The 24,529-nt window shown below is 41.9% G+C and overlaps 1 protein-coding gene across 2 annotated transcripts in view; it reads right to left on the reverse strand.

Annotated features, from left to right (window-relative positions):
* Positions 1 to 3,025: 3,025 nt before the first annotated feature.
* The window catches only part of epc1b (enhancer of polycomb homolog 1 (Drosophila) b), a 245,457-nt gene continuing 223,953 nt past the window's right edge, over positions 3,026 to 24,529 (reverse strand). The window contains exons 13-14 of one of the 2 annotated variants that reach the window (XM_060905977.1): positions 12,515 to 12,845; positions 3,026 to 5,096 (exon numbers count right to left, since the gene is read on the reverse strand). In XM_060905977.1, coding sequence (XP_060761960.1) covers positions 5,024 to 5,096; positions 12,515 to 12,845 — 404 coding nt within the window. In that variant the 3' untranslated portion in view covers positions 3,026 to 5,023. Of the gene's footprint in view, positions 5,097 to 11,057; positions 12,846 to 24,529 lie in introns of those variants that run through there. The other variant, XM_060905976.1, reaches the window with a different exon arrangement.

Raw genomic sequence — 24,529 nt, forward strand, 5'->3', positions numbered from 1 at the left:
GTCGCAGGCAAGCTGGAGCCTATCCCAGCTGACTACAGGCGAAAGGCGGGGTACACCCTGGACAAGTCGCCAGGTCATCACAGGGCTGACACAGACAACCATTCACACTCACATTCACACCTACGGTCAATTTAGAGTCACCAGTTAACCTAACCTGCATGTCTTTGGACTGTGGGGGAAACCGGAGCACCCAGAGGAAACCCACGCGGCCACGGGGAGAACATGCAAACTCCGCACAGAAAGGCCCTCGCCGGCCACGGGGCTCGAACCCGGGCCTTCTTGCTGTGAGGTGACAGCGCTAACCACTACACCACCGTGCTGCCCCGTCCTGACTTTAATCCACTAGAAATGTATGAATAGTTCCTGTTAGGAAACCCACCAACATTCCAGAGTTGAAGTTCTTCTGAATGGATGAATGGAATAAAATTCTAACAAGCTGATGTGCAACAACAATTACAAGAAATATTTAGTTGCAGTTATTGCTGAGCAATACTTTTGTCACTCACATATATGTAATAGATCATTTTCCAAAATAAACGCATGACCAAGGATATTATTTTTGGTTAATTAGGTTCTTATCAACTTCTCAGACTTGTGTAGAAATCTGATATTTAAGTCATATTTAAGTAGAAATATAAAAAGTTCTACAACCCCAATTCCAAAAAAGTTGGGACAAAGTACAAATTGTAAATAAAAATGGAATGCAATGATGTGGAAGTTTCAAAATTCCATATTTTATTCAGAATAGAACATAGATGACATATCAAATGTTTAAACTGAGAAAATGTATCATTTAAAGAGAAAAATTAGGTGATTTTAAATTTCATGACAACAGCACATCTCAAAAAAGTTGGGACAAGGCCATGTTTACCACTGTGAGACATCCCCTTTTCTCTTTACAACAGTCTGTAAATGTCTGGGGACTGAGGAGACAAGTTGCTCAAGTTTAGGGATAGGAATGTTAACCCATTCTTCTCTGATGTAGGATTCTAGTTGCTCAACTGTCTTAGGTCTTTTTTGTCGTATCTTCCGTTTTATGATGCGCCAAATGTTTTCTATGGGTGAAAGATCTGGACTGCAGGCTGGCCAGTTCAGTACCCGGACCCTTCTTCTACGCAGCCATGATGCTGTAATTGATGCAGTATGTGGTTTGGCATTGTCATGTTGGAAAATGCAAGGTCTTCCCTGAAAGAGACGTGGTCTGGATGGAAGCACATGTTGCTCTAGAACCTGGATATACCTTTCAGCATTGATGGTGTCTTTCCAGATGCGTAAGCTGCCCATGCCACACATACTAATGCAACCCCATACCATCAGAGATGCAGGCTTCTGAACTGAGCGCTAACAACTTGGGTCGTCCTTCTCTTCTTTAGTCCGAATGACATGGCGTCCCTGATTTCCATAAAGAACTTCAAATTTTGATTCGTCTGACCACAGAACAGTTTTCCACTTTGCCACAGTCCATTTTAAATGAGCCTTGGCCCAGAGAAGACGTCTGTGCTTCTGGATCATATTTAGATACAGCTTCTTCTTTGAACTATAGAGTTTTAACTGGCAACGGCGGATGGCACGGTGAATTGTGGTCACAGATAATGTTCTCTGGAAATATTCCTGAACCCATTTTGTGATTTCCAATACAGAAGCATGCCTGTATGTGATGCAGTTCCGTCTAAGGGCCTGAAGATCATGGGCACCCAGTATGGTTTTCCGGCCTTGACCCTTACACACAGAGATTCTTCCAGATTCTCTGAATCTTTTGATGATATTATGCACCGTAGATGATGATATGTTCAAACTCTTTGCAATTTTACACTGTCGAACTCCTTTCTGATATTGCTCCACTATTTGTCGGCGCAGAATTAGGGGGATTGGTGATCCTCTTTCCATCTTTACTTCTGAGAGCCGCTGCCACTCCAAGATGCTCTTTTTATACCCAGTCATGTTAATGACCTATTGCCAATTGACCTAATGAGTTGCAATTTGGTCCTCCAACTGTTCCTTTTTTGTACCTTTAACTTTTCCAGCCTCTTATTGCCCCTGTCCCAACTTTTTTGAGATGTGTTGCTGTCATGAAATTTCAAATGAGCCAATATTTGGCATGAAATTTCAAAATGTCTCACTTTCGACATTTGATATGTTGTCTATGTTCTATTTTGAATACAATATCAGTTTTTGAGATTTGTAAATTATTGCATTCCGTTTTTATTTACAATTTGTACTTTGTCCCAACTTTTTTGTAATCAGGGTTGTATTTTCTATTCAGACATTTTGACACACTGCGTACGTGTTTGGTGTGTGTAATTATATAAGTATGTATGTGTTACATATGAAAACTAGAAAATATATAGAATATATAGAAAAACTAGAAAATTATGGACACACCTTTTCGTTCATAGGTTCTTTCTGCATTTTGACCAATTTCTATGCTGTAAGACTGAAAGTAAGTCTATGAAATGACACACATAGAATTAGGTGTTAAAAAAAGGGTTAACCCCCCCCAAAAAAAAAATGTTTCATATTTTAGATTCTTCAATGTTTACCTTGATGACAGCTTTACACACTATTGGCATTATCTTAACCAGCTTCATGAGTTAGTCACCTGGAATACTTTGCAATTAACAGGAATGTCTTGTCAAAAGTTGATAAGTGGCATTTCCTGCCTTTTTAATGTGTTTCAGACCATCAAACAGTAAATAATAAAAATACAGTAAATAGCCCGATTCATCACCTGTAGTAATCCATATTACATCAAGAACCGCTCAACTAAGTAAAGAGAAACAACAGTCCATCTTTGTCATTGTGTCTTTTAATTAATTAAAAAAATAAATTGGTGTGTATCCAAACTTTTGACTGGTACTGCGTTAAACATGTAAATTATGTATTAGCTGCAGTCAGAAGTTTACAAAAATAGAACAGAACATGGCAATATTGAACCATTCTTTTTCTAAGATTTTTTTTAAAAATAGAAATTGTACTTTTTAATAGAAAAAGAAAAGATTTTAGTGAATAACTTTTATTTTGGATTTTCTGAACTCAAAAGAAGTCAAAGTTGTATATACAGGGTTAAAAATATACATACAGCATACCTAACATTAAATAGCCCTCAGGAAATTTCACTTTGAGCAGACTGCTTTGGTAGCCATGAACAAGCTTCTGGCAGAATTCCGGTTAAGTATTTGAACACTCTTCTTCACAGAATTGCCAAATAATTAAATTTGTGTTTCCTGGCAAGGTCCTCACTTTTAAGCACAGTTCACATATTTTCAGGAGTGTTTGAGGTCAGGACATTGGGAATGCCATTTCTGCTTTATCCATTCACTTTCCTGTTGGAACACCCAATTGTGTCCAAGTTTCAACCATCTCACTGATGGTCTGAGGCTATGCTGAAGAATTCTGAAGTTCTTCATTATTCCATTCGCGTTTGCAATGCATCAGTTCTATTGGCAGCAAAACAGCCATGATGCTACCACCATCATGCTTAAGTTGGTACAGTGTTCCTCTGTGGCTCTGGTGACTGTGAACAAATAACTCAATCTTTGTCTTATCTGACCATAAAACTTTTGTCCAGAAAACTTTTTGTCCATGCGGTCAGCTGCTAACTAGTCAAGTTTGAAGGTGTCAGTTTTCTTGGATGACAGCCTCTCACTCTCTATCCGCTTTATCCTGTTCTACAGGGTCGCAGGCAAGCTGGAGCCTATCCCAGCTGACTACGGGCGAAAGGGGGCTAGAGATAATGAGATGAGATGAGAGATGAGACAGCCTCTCAGTCCATGGCGATGTAAAACTTGCTTGACTATAGGGAGTTTTCTAGCAGTTTCCAGTTCATGGCAGGCCTGAGACTTGAGGGTTCCTGGATTGCTCCTGACCATTTGAACGAATTTCCTCTCCATTGAGAGCAAAGGTTTGGGTCTTCTTCCAGCAAAGTGCCTTGGCAAACACTTCCCAATAACTTGTACTTTCAATTGTTTGAACTGGTGATCCTTTGAATCTGCAGCCTTTAGGGTCCAAGAGACATTCCTGCGTTGTGAAAATCTATGATCCTCTTTCTCAGATCTGTACTGAGCTCCTTGGATTTTTCCATTGTATTGTGTGTTGCCTTTTTTTACAAACACGTTTTCTGTTGTCAGAGAGAATTTACCGTTTTCTGTTGTCAATCATGACCACTAACAGGAAGTTAATAAGCCTTGGCAAGTTAAGTCATTTTGGAGCATTGAGCACCACTGAATTAATAATCTAACTGGGAATATGTATATACATACAGGATCAAAAAATGTGTTGATCAAAACATAAAAATAAAGATGTGCACCAAATTCAGTTTTTTTAAAAAGATGTATTTTGTATATTCTATGCCAGAAAAAGAACGGTTGAATATTGAAAGCCCAATCTTGTCATGATTCATGTCTGTGTATGTAAACTTCTGACTGCAACTGCAAAGTTTGTGTCTGTGTACAAATGTCGCGCACACAAACTGACGCAAATGACCATGAGAGGGATTGTAGTACAAAGGGGAAAAAACTGCATCTTTTCATAAGAAAACTGGCACACAAACGATATGGTTATACACACAGACACCCACATAGAACCCCAAGGTTACACAGTATAGTATAAAAAATACAAACTAAAAATTCCTGTAAACACCAACAATAAATAAATGAAACCGCAGGTTTACACCATGCATCTGATCTCACAACACACGAACATACACACCACCATTCACGCCAATGAAGTCGCAGTTAGTTTTTTGAACTTCACTCGTTAAGTGCAAAATATAACTGAACAATTTCCGTATTCAAGTAAGGGTTTTATATACAAAGAGCAATATTACAAATATGTATTACTGTACAGAGAATATACGGTATGCTTATTTCATAATTTACAAAACATACCATAGACAAAACAAACAAAAAAAAAAGCAAACACTGCAGTTTAGTCCCAACAGCTGCCATGGACACACAATGTCACTGATGCACAGCACCTACATTAAATGCCCTAAATTGTTGGGCAATAAAAGAAGGAGGCAGTGCTACGTAACCTCCATTGCTACAGTGTTTTCTGTTATACTGTTCAATGTTGGCTTCTCTTGATCATGATTTTCCCTGAAAAAAAAAAATGATGCACACAATATCACTGAATCATATTAATGAATATAATGTTAATAATCTGAGGGTGATTTTTTTTTTTAAAGCAAATTACTTTTAATTTTTTAGCAAATGGTATCATGTTTTGGCGGCACGGTGGTGTAGTGGTTAGCACTGTTGCCTCATGGCAAGAAAGTCCTGGGTTCGAACCCAGTGGCTGATGAGGGCCTTTCTGTGTGAAGTTTGCATGTTCTCCCCGTGTCTGCATGGGTTTCCTCCGGTGCTCCGGTTTCCGCCATAGTCCAAAGACATGCAGGTTAGGCTAATTGGTGGCTCTAAATTGACCATAGGTGTGAATGTGAGTGTGAATGGTTTTGTCTCGATGTGTCGGCCCTGCAATGACCTGGTGACTTGTCCAGGGTGTACTTCGCCTCTCGCCCATAGTCAGCTGGGATAGGCTCCAGCTTGCCTGCGACCCTGTACAGGATACGCGGCTACAGATAATGGATGGATGGTGGTATGTTTTGCAGTAAACTGTCAAATATAATTTGCACAAGGAAAACTATTCAAGTTTAGTCTATCCAAGATTAGTCTACATCAAGAAAAACAATCTATCAACTGAATAATTTAAAAATAAATATAGCATAGTGCACAGTAAGCTTTGTTTGGAGCTTGAAAGCTGGCAAAACTTTGCATATGCATTTTAGGGCTCCCCCGAATACCCATTTTTGGGCTCTGGAGCTTTGGTAGTTTGCACTCGAGTTGTTAAGTGTGTGTTGAGTTTAACTTGGAAAGGACCAGCCAGAGATTTGTCTACAGTATCCAATTGATACAGTCTACAGTATTGTTGCTTGTATAATCATTTCTTTTGCGATAATAATTGTCAAAAGTGTTACAGAAATAAAAGTGAATTGAAATAGCAAAAATCCGCCAAAACAATCAAACAAAAAAATCCCACAGATATCCAAAACTCAAAATTGAAAACTGAATGCCCAACCAACAAACAAATAGTCAAGTATTAGGGTCCAACCTTAATGTATTACATAATGCCACATTAATTTTTTTCTCTATGTATTTAATAAATGTATATTTTTAACAAATGCTTTTCTTAGTTTTAAAGCTAAACTGCCATTCAGATTTTTCAAGTGTGGGTCATAAAAAGAATTTTCCCTGACACCCAATTATTTTTGTTTTGTGGACCGAAAGCTACTGAATTCGAATCAGACTTCCAATTTTATTAGTGTTTTTTTTTTAACAGAACAATTAATGAATTTAGGGCAATATGGTCCTAAATTCTCTATTTTTTTCTGCGTCAACATGACCCAATTCAAGATACTGTGTCATGCATCACGTGGTGGGCTTTCCCTGTTCGCACAAGGCATTGTGGGATACAAATTTGAAACAGGAGAGAAAAATTGAGGAAGCGAGTGTGTGAATGAAATGTGAAAGACTGACTACAGTAACAGAAAGTGAAAACACATTATGTTGCGAAGGAAAGTAAATGCAGGACCAAACGAATAAATATTGGCGGTCAGCAAGCACCTCGGTGTGATTCATTTAGCAACAGAATGATGTAACTGTCAGTGCATGTGCACAAGGACTTCCTCTGTCTGCTTGACTGCGCGAAGTAAGCGATTTCATGCACATTTGCTAGGGAATCCCTTCAAATTAAATAACTTCCCAGCCACAGAATGGCCTGATATTTTGAGATATTGCAGAAATAAACATGTATTACAATGACCAAATTTCAGAGGGAACTAAATTTCACCGATTTTATGAAACCGAAAGGCCGTCTTGCTTTAACTCCATTCTTTGTGAAGTAACTCTAGTTGGGATATTATCTGATTTTTAAAACATTCTGAAATGACAGATTATGGGTTTGATGAAAAATTGGAATTCTAAATACAAATCTCAAATTCAAGCTTCAAAAAAAAAAAAAAAGCAGATTTTCATGCAAATTAGGTCAAAGTTCCATAATTCATAGAGGAAAGTAATTTTTAGAATGGTCAAAAAAGCAAGGAGAACTCATTCCCAACCATGCCATTGTTGTTACCCACACCAAGTCTTGACATTCTTAATACAAATTTGTATGCCAGAAATACCCTTAAAACATATTTCAAACAGGAAGGAAACTACTGAAAAAGACCTTCAGACATTGGACCTTGCTATAGGTAAATTCCAAAATCTAATCAGTTCATCTGCTGGCTACAGTGATGTATATTATTCGTTCTTGAGATATTGTGTTAATGAGAATTTCAGCCAGATGATCAACCCATGGCAAAAATCATGCCCAGCCAAAAGGTGGAATGAATACTTTCCAAAACATATATTTTTCAGTTCTTAAGTACACCTACTGGTACACCTGAACACATAATCAGTGATGTAACCTGGGGTCCTCGGGTGTTTTGGGTCTTTCAACATCAGACACCCTCACCCAGGCGACCCCACCATGGTTGATCAGGCCACGGTCTGTGTTCAGGTGGCATTCACTTGTCCCCATGGACCCTCTCTTTATCCAGAGCCATCTCGAGGCTTTCTCAGCTGCTTCGGGGATGTTCTTGATGGCTCTGCTCCTTGCTCCTCCTGTGACGCCCAGTACACTGAGTGCTTTGTGGAGTGAGAAGCCCACAAATCCTCTGCAACCTACTTCAATGGGCATACACCTTGCCTTCCAGCCCTGCTCTCGAACGTCTGCCACCCGATGTTCATATTTGGTCTTCTTCCTTTCATGGGCCTCCCCCAGGTGGTCCTCCCATGGCACTGTCAGCTCCATGATAATGATGTTCTTGGTGCTGTCTGAGACCAGAAGGATATCTGGTCTCAGGGTGGAGCCAACAGTGTGCTGCGGAAATCTCAGCTGTTTCTCCAGGTCCACTGACAACTGCCAGTCCTGGGCTGTAGCCAGGATCTCTGCTGCCGCCCTCTTGTGTCCAGCCCTCGGCTGCTTTCCTGCCTTGACAAATGCAACCGCTTGTGTTATGTTGCGCACCTGGCTGCAGCTGCTGATCCCCTTGCTGATGGCTTCTGCAATGAGTTTCAGCACCTGGTTATGGTGCCAGGTGTATCGACCCTGGCCGAGTGCTGTCGTGCAGGAGCTCAGGATGTGTTCCAATGTTCCTTTTCCTGAGCACAGTGAGCAGTTCAGGGTCTCCACCTTACCCCAGGTGAAGAGGTTTGCCAGGCTAGGCAGGACATCATACACTGCCCGAATCAGGAAGGTGATGTGGTGTGGCTCAGCATGCCAGAGGTCCGACCAGGTGACTTTCCGGTCCATGGCTTGCTCCCACCACATCCATGCCCCCTGTTGCCTTAAGGCAGAAGCTCTGCTTGATCTTCCTTCCTCCACTGCAGCCCTCACTTCCTCCTGAATCTGCCTCTGCCTCTCCTTCCCCTTGCCCTCCTTGTGCCGAGGTGTTGGGAACAATCCCAAGCCCACTCTGCCATGCGCCACCACACCCACTAGATTTTTACGGCGCAACCGGCATCCAGCACCACAACCTGGGCACTCCACTTCCTCCCAGTCCTCACCACCACTCCTGCCTGGGCCACCTTTGGGTCTCTTGAGTCCCTGTACATCAGCACCTCCCTTGCCTGTGTAACCTTGAACTTCTCTTCCAAGGACTTCAGGGGCAACCAGAGCTTTGTGGTGTTACCATAGAGGGTGATGTTGCTGAGACTTCTGGGCAATCCCAACCATCTCCGGAGACAGGTACTAACCTTCCTCTCCAAGGTCTCCACAGTGGATATGGGGACCTCGTAGACAAGGAGTGGCCAGAGTATCCTTGGCAAGATACCATGCTGGTATATCCAAGCTTTAAACTTGCCTGGTAGTCCAGATTGGTCAATAGATCTTAGCCAGCTGTCCAGTTCATGGCAGGTTGACTGAACAGATGTGGAGTCCTTGAGACTGCTGTCGAACACCTTGCCCAAACTCTTCACAGGCTTCTCTGCGATTGTTGGTATTAATGTCCCCTCGATCTTGAATCGGAACCTTTCGGTGATCTTTCCCTTCTTCACCACTAGTGATCTGAACTTGGCTGGTTTGAAGCTCATCCAAGCCCACTTGATTAGCTTCTCTAGCCCTTGGAGGATCCATCTGCATCCTGGCACAGACTCTGTGGTGACTGTCAGGTCATCCATGAAAGCCCTGATTGGTGGCTGTCAGCTCCCTGACTGGGTCCTGGGGCCTTGACACTCTGGCTCAGCTGACTTCACAATCATGTTCATTGCCAAGGCAAACAAGGCTACTGAGATGGTACAGCCTGTAATTATTCCAACCTCCAGTTTGTGCCACTCAGACATTATTGCACCTGCTGAGGCTTTTAACCTGAACTGGTCATAATAGTCCAGGATCAAATCTGTAACATGGTGTGGCACATGATGTTTGGACATGGTGGTCTGGACCAGTTTGTGGGGGATGGAGCCATACGCACTGGCTAGATCTAGCCACAACACAGTGAGGTCTCTCTTGTTCTCGCGAACTTCCCAGATGAGTTGAGTCACCACTCCAGTGTGTTCTAGACACCCCGGTACTCCGGCGACCCCTCCCTTTTGCACCAACATGTCTATGTAGTTGTTATTGCAGAGAAAGTCCAACAACCGCTTTGGTACTATACTGAAGAAGCTTTTCCCTTCCACGCTCAGCAGTGAAATCAACCTGAACTGGTCAACTACCCTTGAATCCTCCTCCTTAGGGATCCAGACCCCTTCCACAAATCTCCACTGCTGCGCCACCTTCCCTCTCCTCCAGATGACTCTCAGGATCTTCCAGAGTTGCTTAAGTAGCAAAGGGCAGTACTTGTAGACCTTGTATGGGACTCCACTTGGACCAGTGGCTGAGCTAGATCTTGCTTTCCTCACTGCCTCCTGGACTTCCTTCAGCAGTGGTTCCCTGATGTCAAAGTTTTTGGTGGGTGGTGGAGGGTCTGCAAGGATGTCACACTGGCCCAGCTCCATCTGCCTGTTAGGGTCACTGTAGGTGTTCCGCATATGCTCATCTAACTCCTCCTTCAAGCAGACCAGGTTGCCACCACGCTTCTGCCCCAGGAGCATTTTCATGAAGCCAAAAGGATTCGCGATGAATGAAGCACGCTTCCTGGCCCTCTCTTTTCAGCGCCTTCAGTGCCATTCTGCTCTGCGCAGAGTCATCAGCCTCTTCCTCAAGATGACCTGCAACTCTGCCAGAAGAGGGCGCTGCTCCTCATTGGCCTCTTTGTGCTGCCTCTTAAGGGACTTCAGCTCCTGCTGGATCTTGTGGATCTTAGCTGCTCTTTGGTTCCTGGTGTAGGTTGTCTGAGCTAGTCTCTTCTCCTCTGCACCGAACCTCTCCTGAGCGAGACTGGTGATGATAGTCGTCATCACTTGCAACCTTCGATCCACATCTCCCTTCACCGATGCTTCCAGGACCTTATTGACGTCCTCATCAAACTGCTCCCAGACTGTTGTCTTGCAGGCCTGTGGCCACTTGATATGAACCTTGCCCTGGGAAAGACTTAAGAGGAGTGGTTGTGCCACACGGAGGCTCTGGGCTCTGTGAGGTTCTTCCTGGCCTGGCTCCTCCTGCGTCTCATCAGATGTGGCATCTGTGTGCTGTGGTACCTGACCTTCCTCCACACACTTCATCCTGGCCTGGTGGATCTTGAGGCCTCAATTATTCTTGCAGATTTTCCCGCATCTGCATGTTGCGGTCGTAGTCGTTATTCCATTGCCATTGGTCATTGCCATTTGGTCCATCAGATTGGGGTTCTCATTCTCTCCCCCTCTCAGGCTCCCCTGGGGGTATCTATCCAAATAAATATTCAGAATATTTAAATTAAATGACTTCATTATGCATCACTTTGAATTATAAAATGACATCAAGAAAAATGTATTCTATTTTTTTAGTCAATAGTACAATGTAGTACCAATCAAAAGTTTGGACACCTCAAAGGTTTTATTTTTATTAAGACACTTCATATCTTAAAGTAATGATGGACCGTCATTTAATTAGTTGAGTTTACTAGTTACTGTTTAATGGTCTCAAATGCATTAAGAAGGCAAGAAATTCCATTAATTAACATTTGACAAGGCACACCTGTTGACTGAAAAACATTTCAGATGACTACCTTATGAAGTTGGTTAAGATAATGTAATGTGTGCAAAGCTGTTAAGGTAAATGGTGGCTACTTTGAAGAATCTAAAATATGAAACATTTTCTTTTTATTAACCACATAATTCCATATATGTTCCATATGATATTTCACAGTTTTGACTGTTTTCAGTATTGTTCTACAATGTAGAAAATAGTCAAAATACAGAAACAACTATGAATGAGTAGGTGTGTCCAAACTTTTGACGAGCAATGTGCTCAATCATACATTCATCATCTACTTTATTAGGAACACTTGCCCATTCATGCAGTTACGTAAATCAGCCAATCATTGTGCAGCAGCAGAATGCATAAAATCATGCAAATGCAGGTCAATAGCTTCAGTTAATATTCACATCAAACATCAGAATGGAGAAAAAGTGTGGTCTGTGACTAACTGTGACAGGGTTGCTGGTTTAAGTTTCAGATACTGCTGATCTCCTGGGATTTTTACAAACCAGTCTCTAGAGTTTCACCGTACCAAAACACATTAATCACTGCAGCAATTATACAAACAAAAGCTCTTAAGTATTTGCTTATTTAAATCCAAATGGTGACTTTTTTTTTTGATAAGTCAGTGTATGTTATCTTATAGACTGAGATATGCGAAAAAAGTGTTTTTTATTGATTTATTTTTAATACTTTTGGCTTCTGCAGGCTCATGCTACATGGCATCTCATTGTACTTTTACAGTGGCAGTAAAGGTATCTTGTGGCTATTCAAAGGTTTTTCATCTTGTTAAATAAAGTTTTCATATTTTGCAGTAATTTTCATAGATTTATAGTTAATTTATTTGCGAACATCACTGCTAATCATTGATTTAAGTGTTAGATCAGGGAAGCCAAAAAGTTTCCTCAATTTTGGACTAGAATTTTAAATTCGAATTCATGACCGGGTTCTTCAAATTATTCATTCATATTTTGTAACTGCTTTATCATAGATTTAGTGCCCATGGTCAGGGATATGGTCTGGAGTCTCTCCTGGGAACAATGGGCACATGGCAGGAATACTTACACACCATGCACACACTAACTCGCACCTACGGGTAACTTAGAGTAGCCAATTCACCTTACCTGTATGTTTTTGGGTGATGTAGGAAACTGGAGAACCCAGAGGAAGGCCATGCAGATGCATAGAAAACAGGTGTACATCCTATCAGAGAGTGATCTCAGCTCAGGATCAAATCAGAGACCCTGTGAGGTGGCAGTGCTACCCACTGTGCCACCAGAAAGTTATTTGAAAAGAAAACAATTTGCAAAGAATTAAATGTGTATGGTGATAAAGGTTTCAAACATAAAGCTTGATTGACCTGGTGCCCATGTCAAGGGTGGTGGAGCCAGTTGTAACTTTAGGGAGCTGCCTGTTGGCACTGGCAGCAAGTTTAAGGGCAGAAGTTGGAACCGTGAGCTGACGCTGCAGACGCCGCACACTTAATGCTGCACCTGGTGATGGCACACCCACTCTCATTGCCCCAGCTAATAGCACCTGTGCAGGGGCAGGGCTGACTGAGCCAACATGGTGATTAACTGAGGAAGTTCCATTGTTGGGATTGGAGGTAGGGGTATTGCACTGATGATGGTTTGAGGTGGGTATGGGACTGATGGAGGTTGTTCTTGTGTGGTGCAAGCCCTTATAGACTCCTGAAGAGAGAAATATGAAACACATATTACTTGACAAAAGCTGGTGGGAGGGGTGAGAATTCACAATGCTTAATTTAATCTGTTTGCTTGTGATGTCCTCTCTAGCACACAGCTTAACACCTACTACTGAAGTAAAGTTTCAGTAACCCACAGCAACCTAAAACCTGTTCACTTGTTGCTACAAACACAATTTTAAACTACACAAGGAAAAGAGACAGAGTTTACAGCAATAATCAGGCAATTCATAAACTAACAAAACAAAAACAAATATTTGTTGAATGTCCAATTTCAGCCGAAAGAAAAGCAAAATTCCCAATCAGTCAAATCACATTTATGAACCACATTCTTGGTCAAATTTGTTTTGGTAGGTAGCCAACTTCCCTTGCACTAGATGCTGTATGCATGAGTTTTTACATCAGCCAATGTGTGAAAGCCATGTCAAGTGGGTTTTTATTGACGTTCCTCTCTATAAGAAAAATCTGATTTGCTGTGATGTGTGAACAGTGTGTTGAAATCTTAATACACCAACTTTAGCCAACGAAGGCACTTAGGGTAAAATGCTAGACTTCAGTTCTAGAGGACCAGAACACTACAAAGATTAATACAATCAAAATCGGGTAAGTAAGCCAGTCACTATGCTGGCCTGTCTTACAAGAACAGTACCAACCTACTGAAACAGGAGATAAAATTGGAAGAAATTAAAATCAACTTGGTACAATCTAATATTTCAAGGTCTGATATTCTGAGGCAAGAGCGATTATGTTACTACTGCTGCCTGATGAGTGTCTGCTGACCCTGACTCCTTCTGTTGTGATTTTATTTAATTACAGTTCACATGTTCACCATTTACAATACAAGCGTTTATTGACTGCTTAAATGACAAATACTCTGTCAGGGTGATAAAGTAAGTATAATTTGTGTATGCATACTCTTATTTTGAAATCAAACAGAAGGAATTGGTAAAGAGTCTGGCTGTCAGGATTTGCTTAATTGTGATTTATTAATTAAACTTGCAGTACTGAATTCATGAGTTTCTCTGCAGTCAGTTGAATGTACGTTTTGGGAAAGAACTTTTCTGTCATTGTTTTTGGTAGAAACTTTCAATACACCTTCTGCCCTCTGGACTGAAATTAAAAAGATCTCTAATGTTTGTATGGAGGACTATTTAAAAACATTCAGTAGTGTTTGACTTAATACACTTATGGAAAAGTAATGACCCAACTGTGCTATCCAATGTCACAAAGGAGATGATGGTTCATTTTTAAGTCTGTCTTCTCTCATGGTTTCTTTCTCATATCTGAGTTTTTCTTTGCCACTTTCACCTCTGACTTGCTCATGGCTCTGCAGTCAGGTCCATTGACACTACTATTACCTCACCTGCTACGGAGTAAGCGGGGTGAGGTATTGTTTTTGGGTGGGTTTCTTTGTTTTATTGTTAATGATATTATGGGAAAATGGCTGGATCAATCTTCATGAAACTTTCACTATAGATGGTCATTGGTCTCAAATGGAACCTCCAACATTTTGAGGGTCATCCAGTCAAGGTCACCAAAAAGGTCAAAATAATTTTTGTTATGGCTACTGCCTCGTATATAGTGGTGCTTGAAAGTTTGTGAATCCTTTAGAATTTTCTATATTTCTACATAAATATGACCTAAACCATCATCAGATTTTCACATAAGTCCTAAAAGTAGATAAAGAGAACCCAGTTAAACAAATGAGACAAAAATATTATACTTGGTCATTTATTTATTGAGGAAAATGTTCTAATATTACATATCTGTGAGTGGCAAAAGTATGTGAACCTCTAGGATTAGCAGTTAATTTGAAGATGAAATTAGAATCAGGTGTTTTCAATCAATGGGATGACAATCAGGTGTGAGTGGGCACCCCGTTTTATTTAAAAAACAAGGATCTATCAACATCTGATCTTCACAACACGTTTGTGGAAGTGTATCATGGCACGAACAAAGGAGATTTCTGAGGACCTCAGAAAAAGCGTTGTTGATGCTCATCAGGCTGGAAAAGGTTACAAAACCATCTCTCAAGAGTTTGGACTCCACCAATCCACAGTCAGACAGATTGTGTACAAATGGAGGAAATTCAAGACCTTTGTTACCCTCCCCAGGAGTGGTCGACCAACAAAGATCACTCCAAGAGCAAGGCATCTAATGCCGCTTTTCCACTACAAACGCGGCTGAGTCGGGCTGAGCCGTGCTGTGCTGAGTTGAGCTGAGCGGGGCTGTTGGAGTTGCATTTCGACTACAACCGCGCTGAACCGTGCTGGCTGGAAGTGGGTGGACACATTGGGTGGAGTTAGCGAAAGTGGGTGGACGTCACGTGATGTCGTTAAGCAGCGCAAACAGTGACATCAGTGAGCTTTTAAGCGGTAGTCTCACGACCCGAATAGTAAACAATAAACATGGACATGGAGTCGTTAGTGTTGCTGGTCTTGGTTCTGTGGCTTGTTGTCACCGAAAACGCCAACAGATACTGGCAAGAGCGTATAGATGAGGCGAGGCGCATAAGGCTTCATAATTCTCGTAATTCGTAATTATTCTTCTTCCGGGTTTGCGGTGTTTACAGATCCCAGCGTGCTCACGGGGCGTGTGTGGGCATGTGAGGACACTCCTCCTCACCAATCAGTGCACAGGGGAGTGTCTGCTCACGCCCCCAGCCTCACTCGGCTCGCTTTGGCTCGCTTCAGCCCCACTCCAAAACGGTGCGAGTTTTAGGGGCTAAGCAGGGTTGAAGCGAGCTGAGTCGTGCTGTTTTTTGGTAGTCGAAACGCGAGCCGTGTCGGGCTGAAGTGAGCTGAAGCGAGCTGAAGTGAGCTGAAAAAGGGTAGTGGAAAAGGGCCATAATAGTCGGCGAGGTCACAAAGGACCCCAGGGTAACTTCTAAGGAACTGAAGGCCTCTCTCACATTGGCTAATGTCAATATTCATGAGTCCACCATCAGGAGAACACTGAACAACAATGGTGTGCATGGCAGGGTTGCAAGGAGAAAGCCACTGCTCTCCAAAAAGAACGTTGCTGCTTCTCTGCAGTTTGCAAAAGATCACATGGACAAGCCAGAAGGCTATTGGAAAAATGTTTTGTGGACAGAGGAGACCAAAATAGAACTTTTTTTGTTTGAATGAAAAGTGTTATGTTTGGAGAAAGGAAAACACTGCATTCCAGCATAAGAACCTTATCCCATGTGTGAAACATGGTGGTGGTAGTATAATGGTTTGGGCCTGTTTTGCTGTATCTGGGCCAGGACGGCTTGCCATCATTGATGGAACAATGAATTCTGAATTATACCAGCGAATTCTAAAGGAAAATGTCAGGACATCTGTCCATGAACTCAATCTCAAGAGAAGGTGGGTCATGCAGCAAGACAATGACCCTAAGCACACAAGTAGTTCTACCAAAGAATGGTTAAAGAAGAATAAAGTTAATGTTTTGGAATGGCCGAGTTAAAGTCCTGACCTTAATCCAATTGAAATGTTGTTAGAAGGACCTTCAGTGAGCAGTTCATGTGAGGAAACCCACCAACATCCCAGAGTTGAAGCTCTTCTGTATGGAGGAATGGGCTAAAATTCCTCCAATCCGGTGTGCAGGACTGATCAACAGTTACCGGAAATGTTTAGTTGCAGTTATTGCTGCACAAGGGGGTCACACCAGATACTGAAAGCAAAGGTTCACATACTTTTGCCACTTACAGATATGTAATATTGGATCATTTTCCTCAATAAATAAATGACCAAGTATAATATTTTTGCCTCATTTGTTTAACTGGGTTCTCTTTATCTACTTTTAGGACTTGTGTGAAAATCTGGTGATGTTTTAGGTCATATTTATGCAGAAATATAGAAAATTCTAAAGGGTTCACAAACTTTCAAGCACCACTGTAGAGGGGCTAGCCACTTTGTCATCGTGCTGTAAGAATGAGTGTAACATTCGCACACTTCGCATGCGCACACATGTTCCGATTAAAATGGTCAGTGAGTGTATACAATTCAGTTCACCATTCGAAATGGACTAAAGAAATCGCTTTCAGACATGTTTATGCTTATTACAGAGGGAAAATGCGTTCCACTGAGCTCTAGCACCGGGCTATTTCCGGGAAATAAGAGTTTCGGTCATGGATGGCGACATCGTGTGTATGTCCGCCTCAGTTTCAAAAACTGTAAGAGGTAAGAGTAGAATAATATAAAGTACAGACACTTGGTATACTTTACTTATATGATTTTTAAATTGTTCATTTTTGGATTACGCTTCATTTTTGTGGCTACTGCCTATGCTATATTTACTGTATGGACATGGTATCAGAAAACAATTCTTATTTATAAGCATTAGCCACATGTACCCATAGGATACCTATTTTTTTCATGATATTTTCCTTCATATTCATCATAAGTGCTACCGGCCGAGGTTTGTTTTGCCTGGCAACACTTGTTATTTTAGCTATCTATCACAGTATATTGGAGTTGAAATTAATTACTGAATATCACTTCAAATCACATACTTTAATTGTACAAACTCAATTTAAATGCTGGCACTGGGTTGCTGCCCTGGAGATGCTCTGCCAGACCTTTACTGCAGCTTTCTTCACTTCCTGCTTGTTCTTGGGGGATTTTGCCTTTGGTTTTAGCTTCACTAAGTGAAATGCATGCCCAGTTGGATTCATGTTTGGTGACTGACTTGGCCATTTCAGGTCATTCAGCCATTTCATTCCACTCCTTTGCCTTAAGTCTTATGTCATTTTCAAAGTATGCTTCAGCTCATTGTTTAACTGTACTTTGAAGCACTGTCCAATCAGTTCTGAAGAATTTGGCTGAATCTGAGCACATAATATAGCCATATACACTTCAGAAATCACCCTGCTGCTTTTGTGAGGAGTCACATCAATAAATACAAGGGAACCTGTTCCATGGCAGGATCAGGTGGTTACAGATCATGAGTTGTTCTCTTCTCATCATTCTTGTACAAGTTGATCTTTGTCTCATCTGTCCAAAGGATGTTCTTCCAGAATTGTACAGGCTTTTTTTGTGTGTCTGGGAGTTTCAGACAATGTCTAATCCGGCCTGTTTTTGAGGCTTAAAAATGTTCATTACTTGTGTTAAATCCTTTGTATTTACTCTGGTGAAAGCACCTCTTGATGTTGAATTTGACTCGGATATGCCTGCCTCTTGGAGTGTGTTCTTGATCTGGCCAACTGTCATGAAGAGGTAAAGAAAACTTCACCAGGAAAATAATTCTTCTGTCATCTACCAAGACAAGAAGCCACAGTTGATATCTGTGGTCTTCCAGGCTTTTTTAGTGTTTCTGAACTCACCAGTACATGCTTTCTTTTTAAGAATATACTAATTAGATGATTTGGCCACACCTACCAGTTTTGATATCTCTCATGGGTCTCATGAGTTTGTTTGTTTGGCTTGCTTAACTGGCAGTTACAGCTTGTAATGGAATTTTTAGTATAGCCCTGTGTGTGTGTTAGGGATTCATGACCCATTCATGAACCCAGTGCTGTGTGCGTATGTGTGTAGCATGTAGGAAGAAGATAGCGATAATGGTGCCTGTTCTTGAAAAACCATTAAATGTTGGGAAAAATACACAAAGAGAACACATTTGTTGACAAAGGACAATCCCTTTTATGGTAGAAGTATAAATTCTTGTTTTAGATTGGGTTATGGTAACAGAAAGTTCCACAAGGATACAAAATGCCATCGTGAGGAAGGGGAGGTGTGCATGCACACTTGGAACAGTTTCTTTTGCATTGGGAAACCAACAACAAAGATACTTTTCCCTGCTTGGATCCAAACAAGTGAGCGTTTTTTCTTTTTTCCACCACAATTTTGGCGTAGTCGGCAGGATCCCACGTGTGGTGGGGGATCCCCTCCCCATTTTAGAGGCGATCTGCATTTACAATCTACACGCTGAGTGAGGTGAAAAAAGAAAGGGGGAAAAAAAGAGGGGAAAGTTCATCGCTGCTGCTGGAACCGAACAATTTGGTGAGGGGGAGAAAAAATTCTTGCATGTTATTTTTGACTAAAATTACTAATTTATTACTCTGCTGATCTGGAATGGTGAAAGATTGTAGTGTGGAATGTTGAATTGCATAGTGACGCGCACGTGTGTGTGTGTGTATACACACACACACACACACACACATACATACATACATATATATATACACACACGCGCGCACACACACTGTGTGTGTGTGTGTGTGTATATATATATATATATATATATATATATATATATATATATATATATATATATATATATATACACACACACACGCGCGCACACACTGTGTGTGTATATATATATATATATATATATATATATATATATATATATATATATATATATATATATATACACATACACACACACACACACACACACACACACACACACACACACAACCCCGATTCCAAAAAAGTTGGGACAAAGTATAAATTGTAAATAAAAATGGAATGCAATGATGTGGAAGTTTCAGAATTCCATATTTTATTCAGAATAGAACATAGATGACATATCAAATGTTTAAACTGAGAAAATGTATCATTTAAAGAGAAAAATTAGGTGATTTTAAATTTCATGACAACAACACATCTCAAAAAAGTTGGGACAAGGCCATGTTTACCACTGTGAGACATCCCCTTTTCTCTTTACAATAGTCTGTAAACGTCTGGGGACTGAGGAGACAAGTTGCTCAAGTTTAGGGATAGGAATGTTAACCCATTCTTGTCTAATATAGGATTCTAGTTGCTCAACTGTCTTAGGTCTTTTTTGTCGTATCTTCTGTTTTATGATGCGCCAAATGTTTTCTATGGGTGAAAGATCTGGACTGCAGGCTGGCCAGTTCAGTACCCGGACCCTTCTTCTACTCAGCCATGATGCTGTAATTGATGCAGTATGTGGTTTGGCATTGTCATGTTGGAAAATGCAAGGTCTTCCCTGAAAGAGACGTCGTCTGGATGGGAGCATATGTTGCTCTAGAACCTGGATATACCTTTCAGCATTGATGGTGTCTTTCCAGATGTGTAAGCTGCCCATGCCACACGCACTAATGCAACCCCATACCATCAGAGATGCAGGCTTCTGAACTGAGCACTGATAACAACTTGGGTCGTCCTTCTCCTCTTTAGTCCGAATGACACGGCGTCCCTGATTTCCATAAAGAACTTCAAAATTCGATTCGTCTGATCAAAGAACAGTTTTCCACTTTGCCACAGTCCATTTTCAATGAGCCTTGGCCCAGAGAAGACGTCTGCGCTTCTGGATCATGTTTAGATATGGCTTCTTCTTTCAACTAATGAGTTTTAGCTGGCAACGGTGGATGGCACGGTGAATTGTGCTCACAGATAATGTTCTCTGGAAATATTCCTGAGCCCATTTTGTGATTTCCAATATAGAAGCATGCCTGTATGTGATGCAGTGCCGTCTAAGGGCCCGAAGATCACGGGCACCCAGTATGGTTTTCCGGCTTTGACCCTTACGCAAAGAGATTCTTCCAGATTCTCTGAATCTTTTTATGATATTATGCACTGTAGATGACGATATGTTCAAACTCTTTGCAATTTTACACTGTCGAACTCCTTTCTGATATTGCTCCACTATTTGTCAGCGCAGAATTAGGGGGATTGGTGATCCTCTATCCATCTTTACTTCTGAGAGCCGCTGCCACTCCAAGATGCTCTTTTTATACCCAGTCATATTAATGACCTATTGCCAATTGACCTAATGAGTTGCAATTTGGTCCTCCAGCTGTTCCTTTTTTGTACCTTTAACTTTTCCAGCCTCTTATTGCCCCTGTCCCAACTTTTTTGAGATGTGTTGCTGTCATGAAATTTCAAATGAGCCAATATTTGGCATGAAATTTCAAAATGTCTCACTTTCGACATTTGAAAGACATGTGAAAGTCTATGTGAATACAATATCAGTTTTTGAGATTTGTAAATTATTGCATTCCGTTTTTATTTACAATTTGTACTTTGTCCCAACTTTTTTGGAATCGGGGTTGTATACACACACACACTATATATTATATATATATGCACACACACACACACACACACACACACACACACACACACACACACACAGTATGTGTATGTATGTCTAAGGTCAGCTGTGCTTTAAGCTAAGGATTGTGGAAATATTGCCTGTATTTTGACGAAGATACAGTATTGATGTGGCCACACGTGTCTGGGACACGGTACGGAGAATAAACTTTCACATTCCAGATAGCAGACAATAAATATGAGGGTATTATTGAATTGGCATAATATAAAACGGGACAGAAGGAGTCCAAGCAGGAGAAAAGTTTGGCTCCGCAACCATGATCACCCAATATTATTTTTATGACCACCAATTACGGCTCAGAGTTATGTTCACAGCTCAGATTTTGGGTAGAGAGATGTGGGTTCCCTGAAGGGGGGAGTTTTAGTTTGAAGCAATTAAGTGCACTCAGAGATAGATTAAAGCAACGTGAACAAGATAATGACAAATATAAGAAAAAGGATAACGTACAGATAGATTGGCCCGCCTTTGACGTGTAGATGGCAGAAGCACAGACAAGAAATAGATGCTCACAACCACCAGAGAAAGGGGGAGGTGAGAAAGGGATCACTGGTGCTACTGCTGCTTCTGCTCTTGCTTTGTCTTCTCCCTCTTTTTCCTCCATGTTGTGTGTTAAGCAGGTTTCATCCTCCAGACTGTATCTGGACTTAGACTCATTAGACCCATGCCTGTCTCAGGCCCCTCCTCGGCAGGGAAATGTACAAGTATCAACAGAACAGGACCCGCCACCATAACCAGCAGAGGCAGGGACAGCTTTTTCTCCTGTGGCAAACTGCACCTGCAGCAAAAAAGGACTCGGAGCAGTGGGGGGAGATGTCAACATGACCATGCCAGTGGTCAAAGTGGCGGGACCAGAGGGAGGCCCAGTGCTCATCCACCGACCCTGGATGAATGAAGACATCAGGTAGCTGGCTAGTAGTCATCTGGCAGATCCTAGGATTGTAGGAGGAGAGAAGGCTGGAGAGCAGCTGCGAGTCTTCTGCGCTGAATTTAAGCCCATGTCCTTCAAGCTCTGGCGTGCCTATGCATTGCAGCTGGACCTGGACATTCATAAAATAGTGGGTGCCTTTGGGGCCAGTAACGTGCAAGCTGTGCACCCAAACCTACAAGCCAAGGCTAATAGCGTATACCAGCTGTTCATCAACTGACTGTATGAGGCGCTGAAAAATGCATTCCTGGTCTGAATGGACATGGATCAGGTATCCGCCTGTAAGCAGCAAGATGATGAAACTGTGATGCAGTACCTCCAGAGGCTCACGGAGGTACATGATGCTCACTTGGAGTTGCAAAGCCCCCTGATGGTAATGATGGGATGACCCCGTATGAAGTGCATTTGAAGAACACCTGGCTGAATGGCATGAGGCCAGAGCTCACTCGAGCATGTAAAGACAGTTACATCACCTGGGAAACGTAGAAACTGACAGATCTAATTAGCCACGCAGTGCATGCAGAGAAGCAGGCAAAAGAATGGACTGAACAGGCCAACAGAAAGAAGGAAGACGCTCTATATCTAAGCCATGGTCCTAACCCACCCTGAGCATCCACACGTTGGACGTGGGAGAGGACGGGGTCGTGACAGAGGCAGGGGCAGAGGACGGAACATGGGTAGCCAACGAGGATGTTACAATTGCAGTAAAATGGGGCACTGGGCAAAGGATTGCCCTGAAGCAAGTGTAAATGGGCAGGCATACAACAGCAGTGACTGACTGGAAGAAAGTCCTTCCTCTTCTTTCTCTCTCTTAGCCCTTTTCCACCAAATCAGTTCCAGGGCTGGTTCAGGGCCAGTGCTTAGTTTGGAACTGGGTTTTCTGTTTCCACTGACAAAGAACTGGCTCTGGGCCAGAAAAAATGGTTCCAGGGTAGCACCAGCTCTTTGCTGGGCTAGAGGAAAGAACTGCTTACGTCAGCAGGGGGACGGAGTTGTTAAGACCAACAACAATAGCAAGACTGCGAGAGGATGCCATTTTGAATGAAGCACCGTAAAGCCAGAAGCAGCAGCTGTACAAACGCGAAGTCATACATTATTGTTGTTGTTATTGCTGCTTCTTCTTCTTCTCCGTGTTGTTGTTGCTTCGATGTTCGCGCCAAGGTTTATCCAAATGCAGCGATGTAACTGACGTATACAGTGACGTAATGACATGGCTCCCCTTAGCATCCCAAGCTATGGAAAAGCAAACTGGTTCTCAGCTGGTTCGCAAGTTGAACGAGTTGTGAACCAGCACTGTCCCCGAACCAGCCCTGGAACTGATTTGGTCGAAAAGGGGTATCTCTGCCCTCTTGCAATGAAGAAATGCTTGCTGCACTTCCTATGAATTCACCTATCTCTCTTTCTTGCAATGAAGACATGCTTATTGAATCGTCCCCTAATCCCACCAATTCCCTTATGCTACTTACTGACGTGATTGCTCACCTAGAACAGAAACAGATAAAGATGATGGGTACATATGCACAGTTATTTTAAGTTCGTTTCTTAAGACAAGGATTTTTTTTTAAAGATGTTACCTTGTTGACAGTTTCGTCGGGAATCTTCAGCCTTCTTCAAAACAGTCACCAGATGTCGAGTGGTGACGTGCCTTATCAGCTGATGTTACGCTACGGAGGCGTGAACGTCCCACCCAATTTGACAGGTAGTTCACGCCTCCTGCTGTCAGGTCGCTCCCCCAGGACTGCGCTCCAGGTGTGTGACAGCGCGTACGCTCCCTCATCCCGGTTCATCGTCCTCTGCGCCCGCTTGCGTATCTCCACTGCCTCTAAAATCCAACGCTGGTATCTATTTTCTTCAGCGCGAATGACTCTGGCCTCTTCCCAATTCATTATATGATTTTGCCGGAGCAGGAGGTGTGAACTACCTGTCAAATTGGGCGGGACGTTCACGCCTCTGTAGCATAACATCAGCTGATAAGGCACGTCACCACTCGACATCTGGTGACTGTTTTGAAGAAGGCGGAAGATTCCCACCGAAACTGTCAACAAGGTAACATCTTTAAAAAATCCTTGTCTTAAGAAATGAATTTAAAATAGCTTTAATAGTTAGACATAATGAACTTTCACTACATATTAAAAATAAGTTATGGAGAAGATTGTGCCAAAGAGGTACGCTACCTGGAAAAGCTAAAGAAAAAACTGGCGCGACAAAGAAACCATCTCCGCTTCAATCTCCGCTGCCGGGACGAAGGCATCATTCCAGCAAGCCTCTACATAAAAAATCCAATTCCAACAAGAAACGCGGAAAGGACCATCGAAAAAGCACGAATGACTCTGGTAAGAGAAAGAATTAGATGCACGACAAACAAAATCAACAATTTAAATACAGAAATAGCACAAAGAACACAAGATTTCAAACGCTGGTTCAAACTCAGCAGTGACATGGAAAAAAATATGGAAGAACATCTGAATATAATACAAGAACAAGAGTTCTCAAAAACAAAAACACGCCATATTAAAAAACTAAATAGGCTTATCAAAAAGAAACAAAATAAATGCAAGGACAAGCAAATAAATGAAAAATGGATTTGCAACCTGTCTAAACACATACTAACAACAGCAGAACGCATTATACTCGCACGGGGACTAAACTATGCTATTACACCAAATAAAATCCCG

The sequence above is a fragment of the Neoarius graeffei genome, chromosome 23, assembly GCF_027579695.1.
Source record: "Neoarius graeffei isolate fNeoGra1 chromosome 23, fNeoGra1.pri, whole genome shotgun sequence".
Classification (NCBI taxonomy): Eukaryota; Metazoa; Chordata; class Actinopteri; order Siluriformes; family Ariidae; genus Neoarius; species Neoarius graeffei.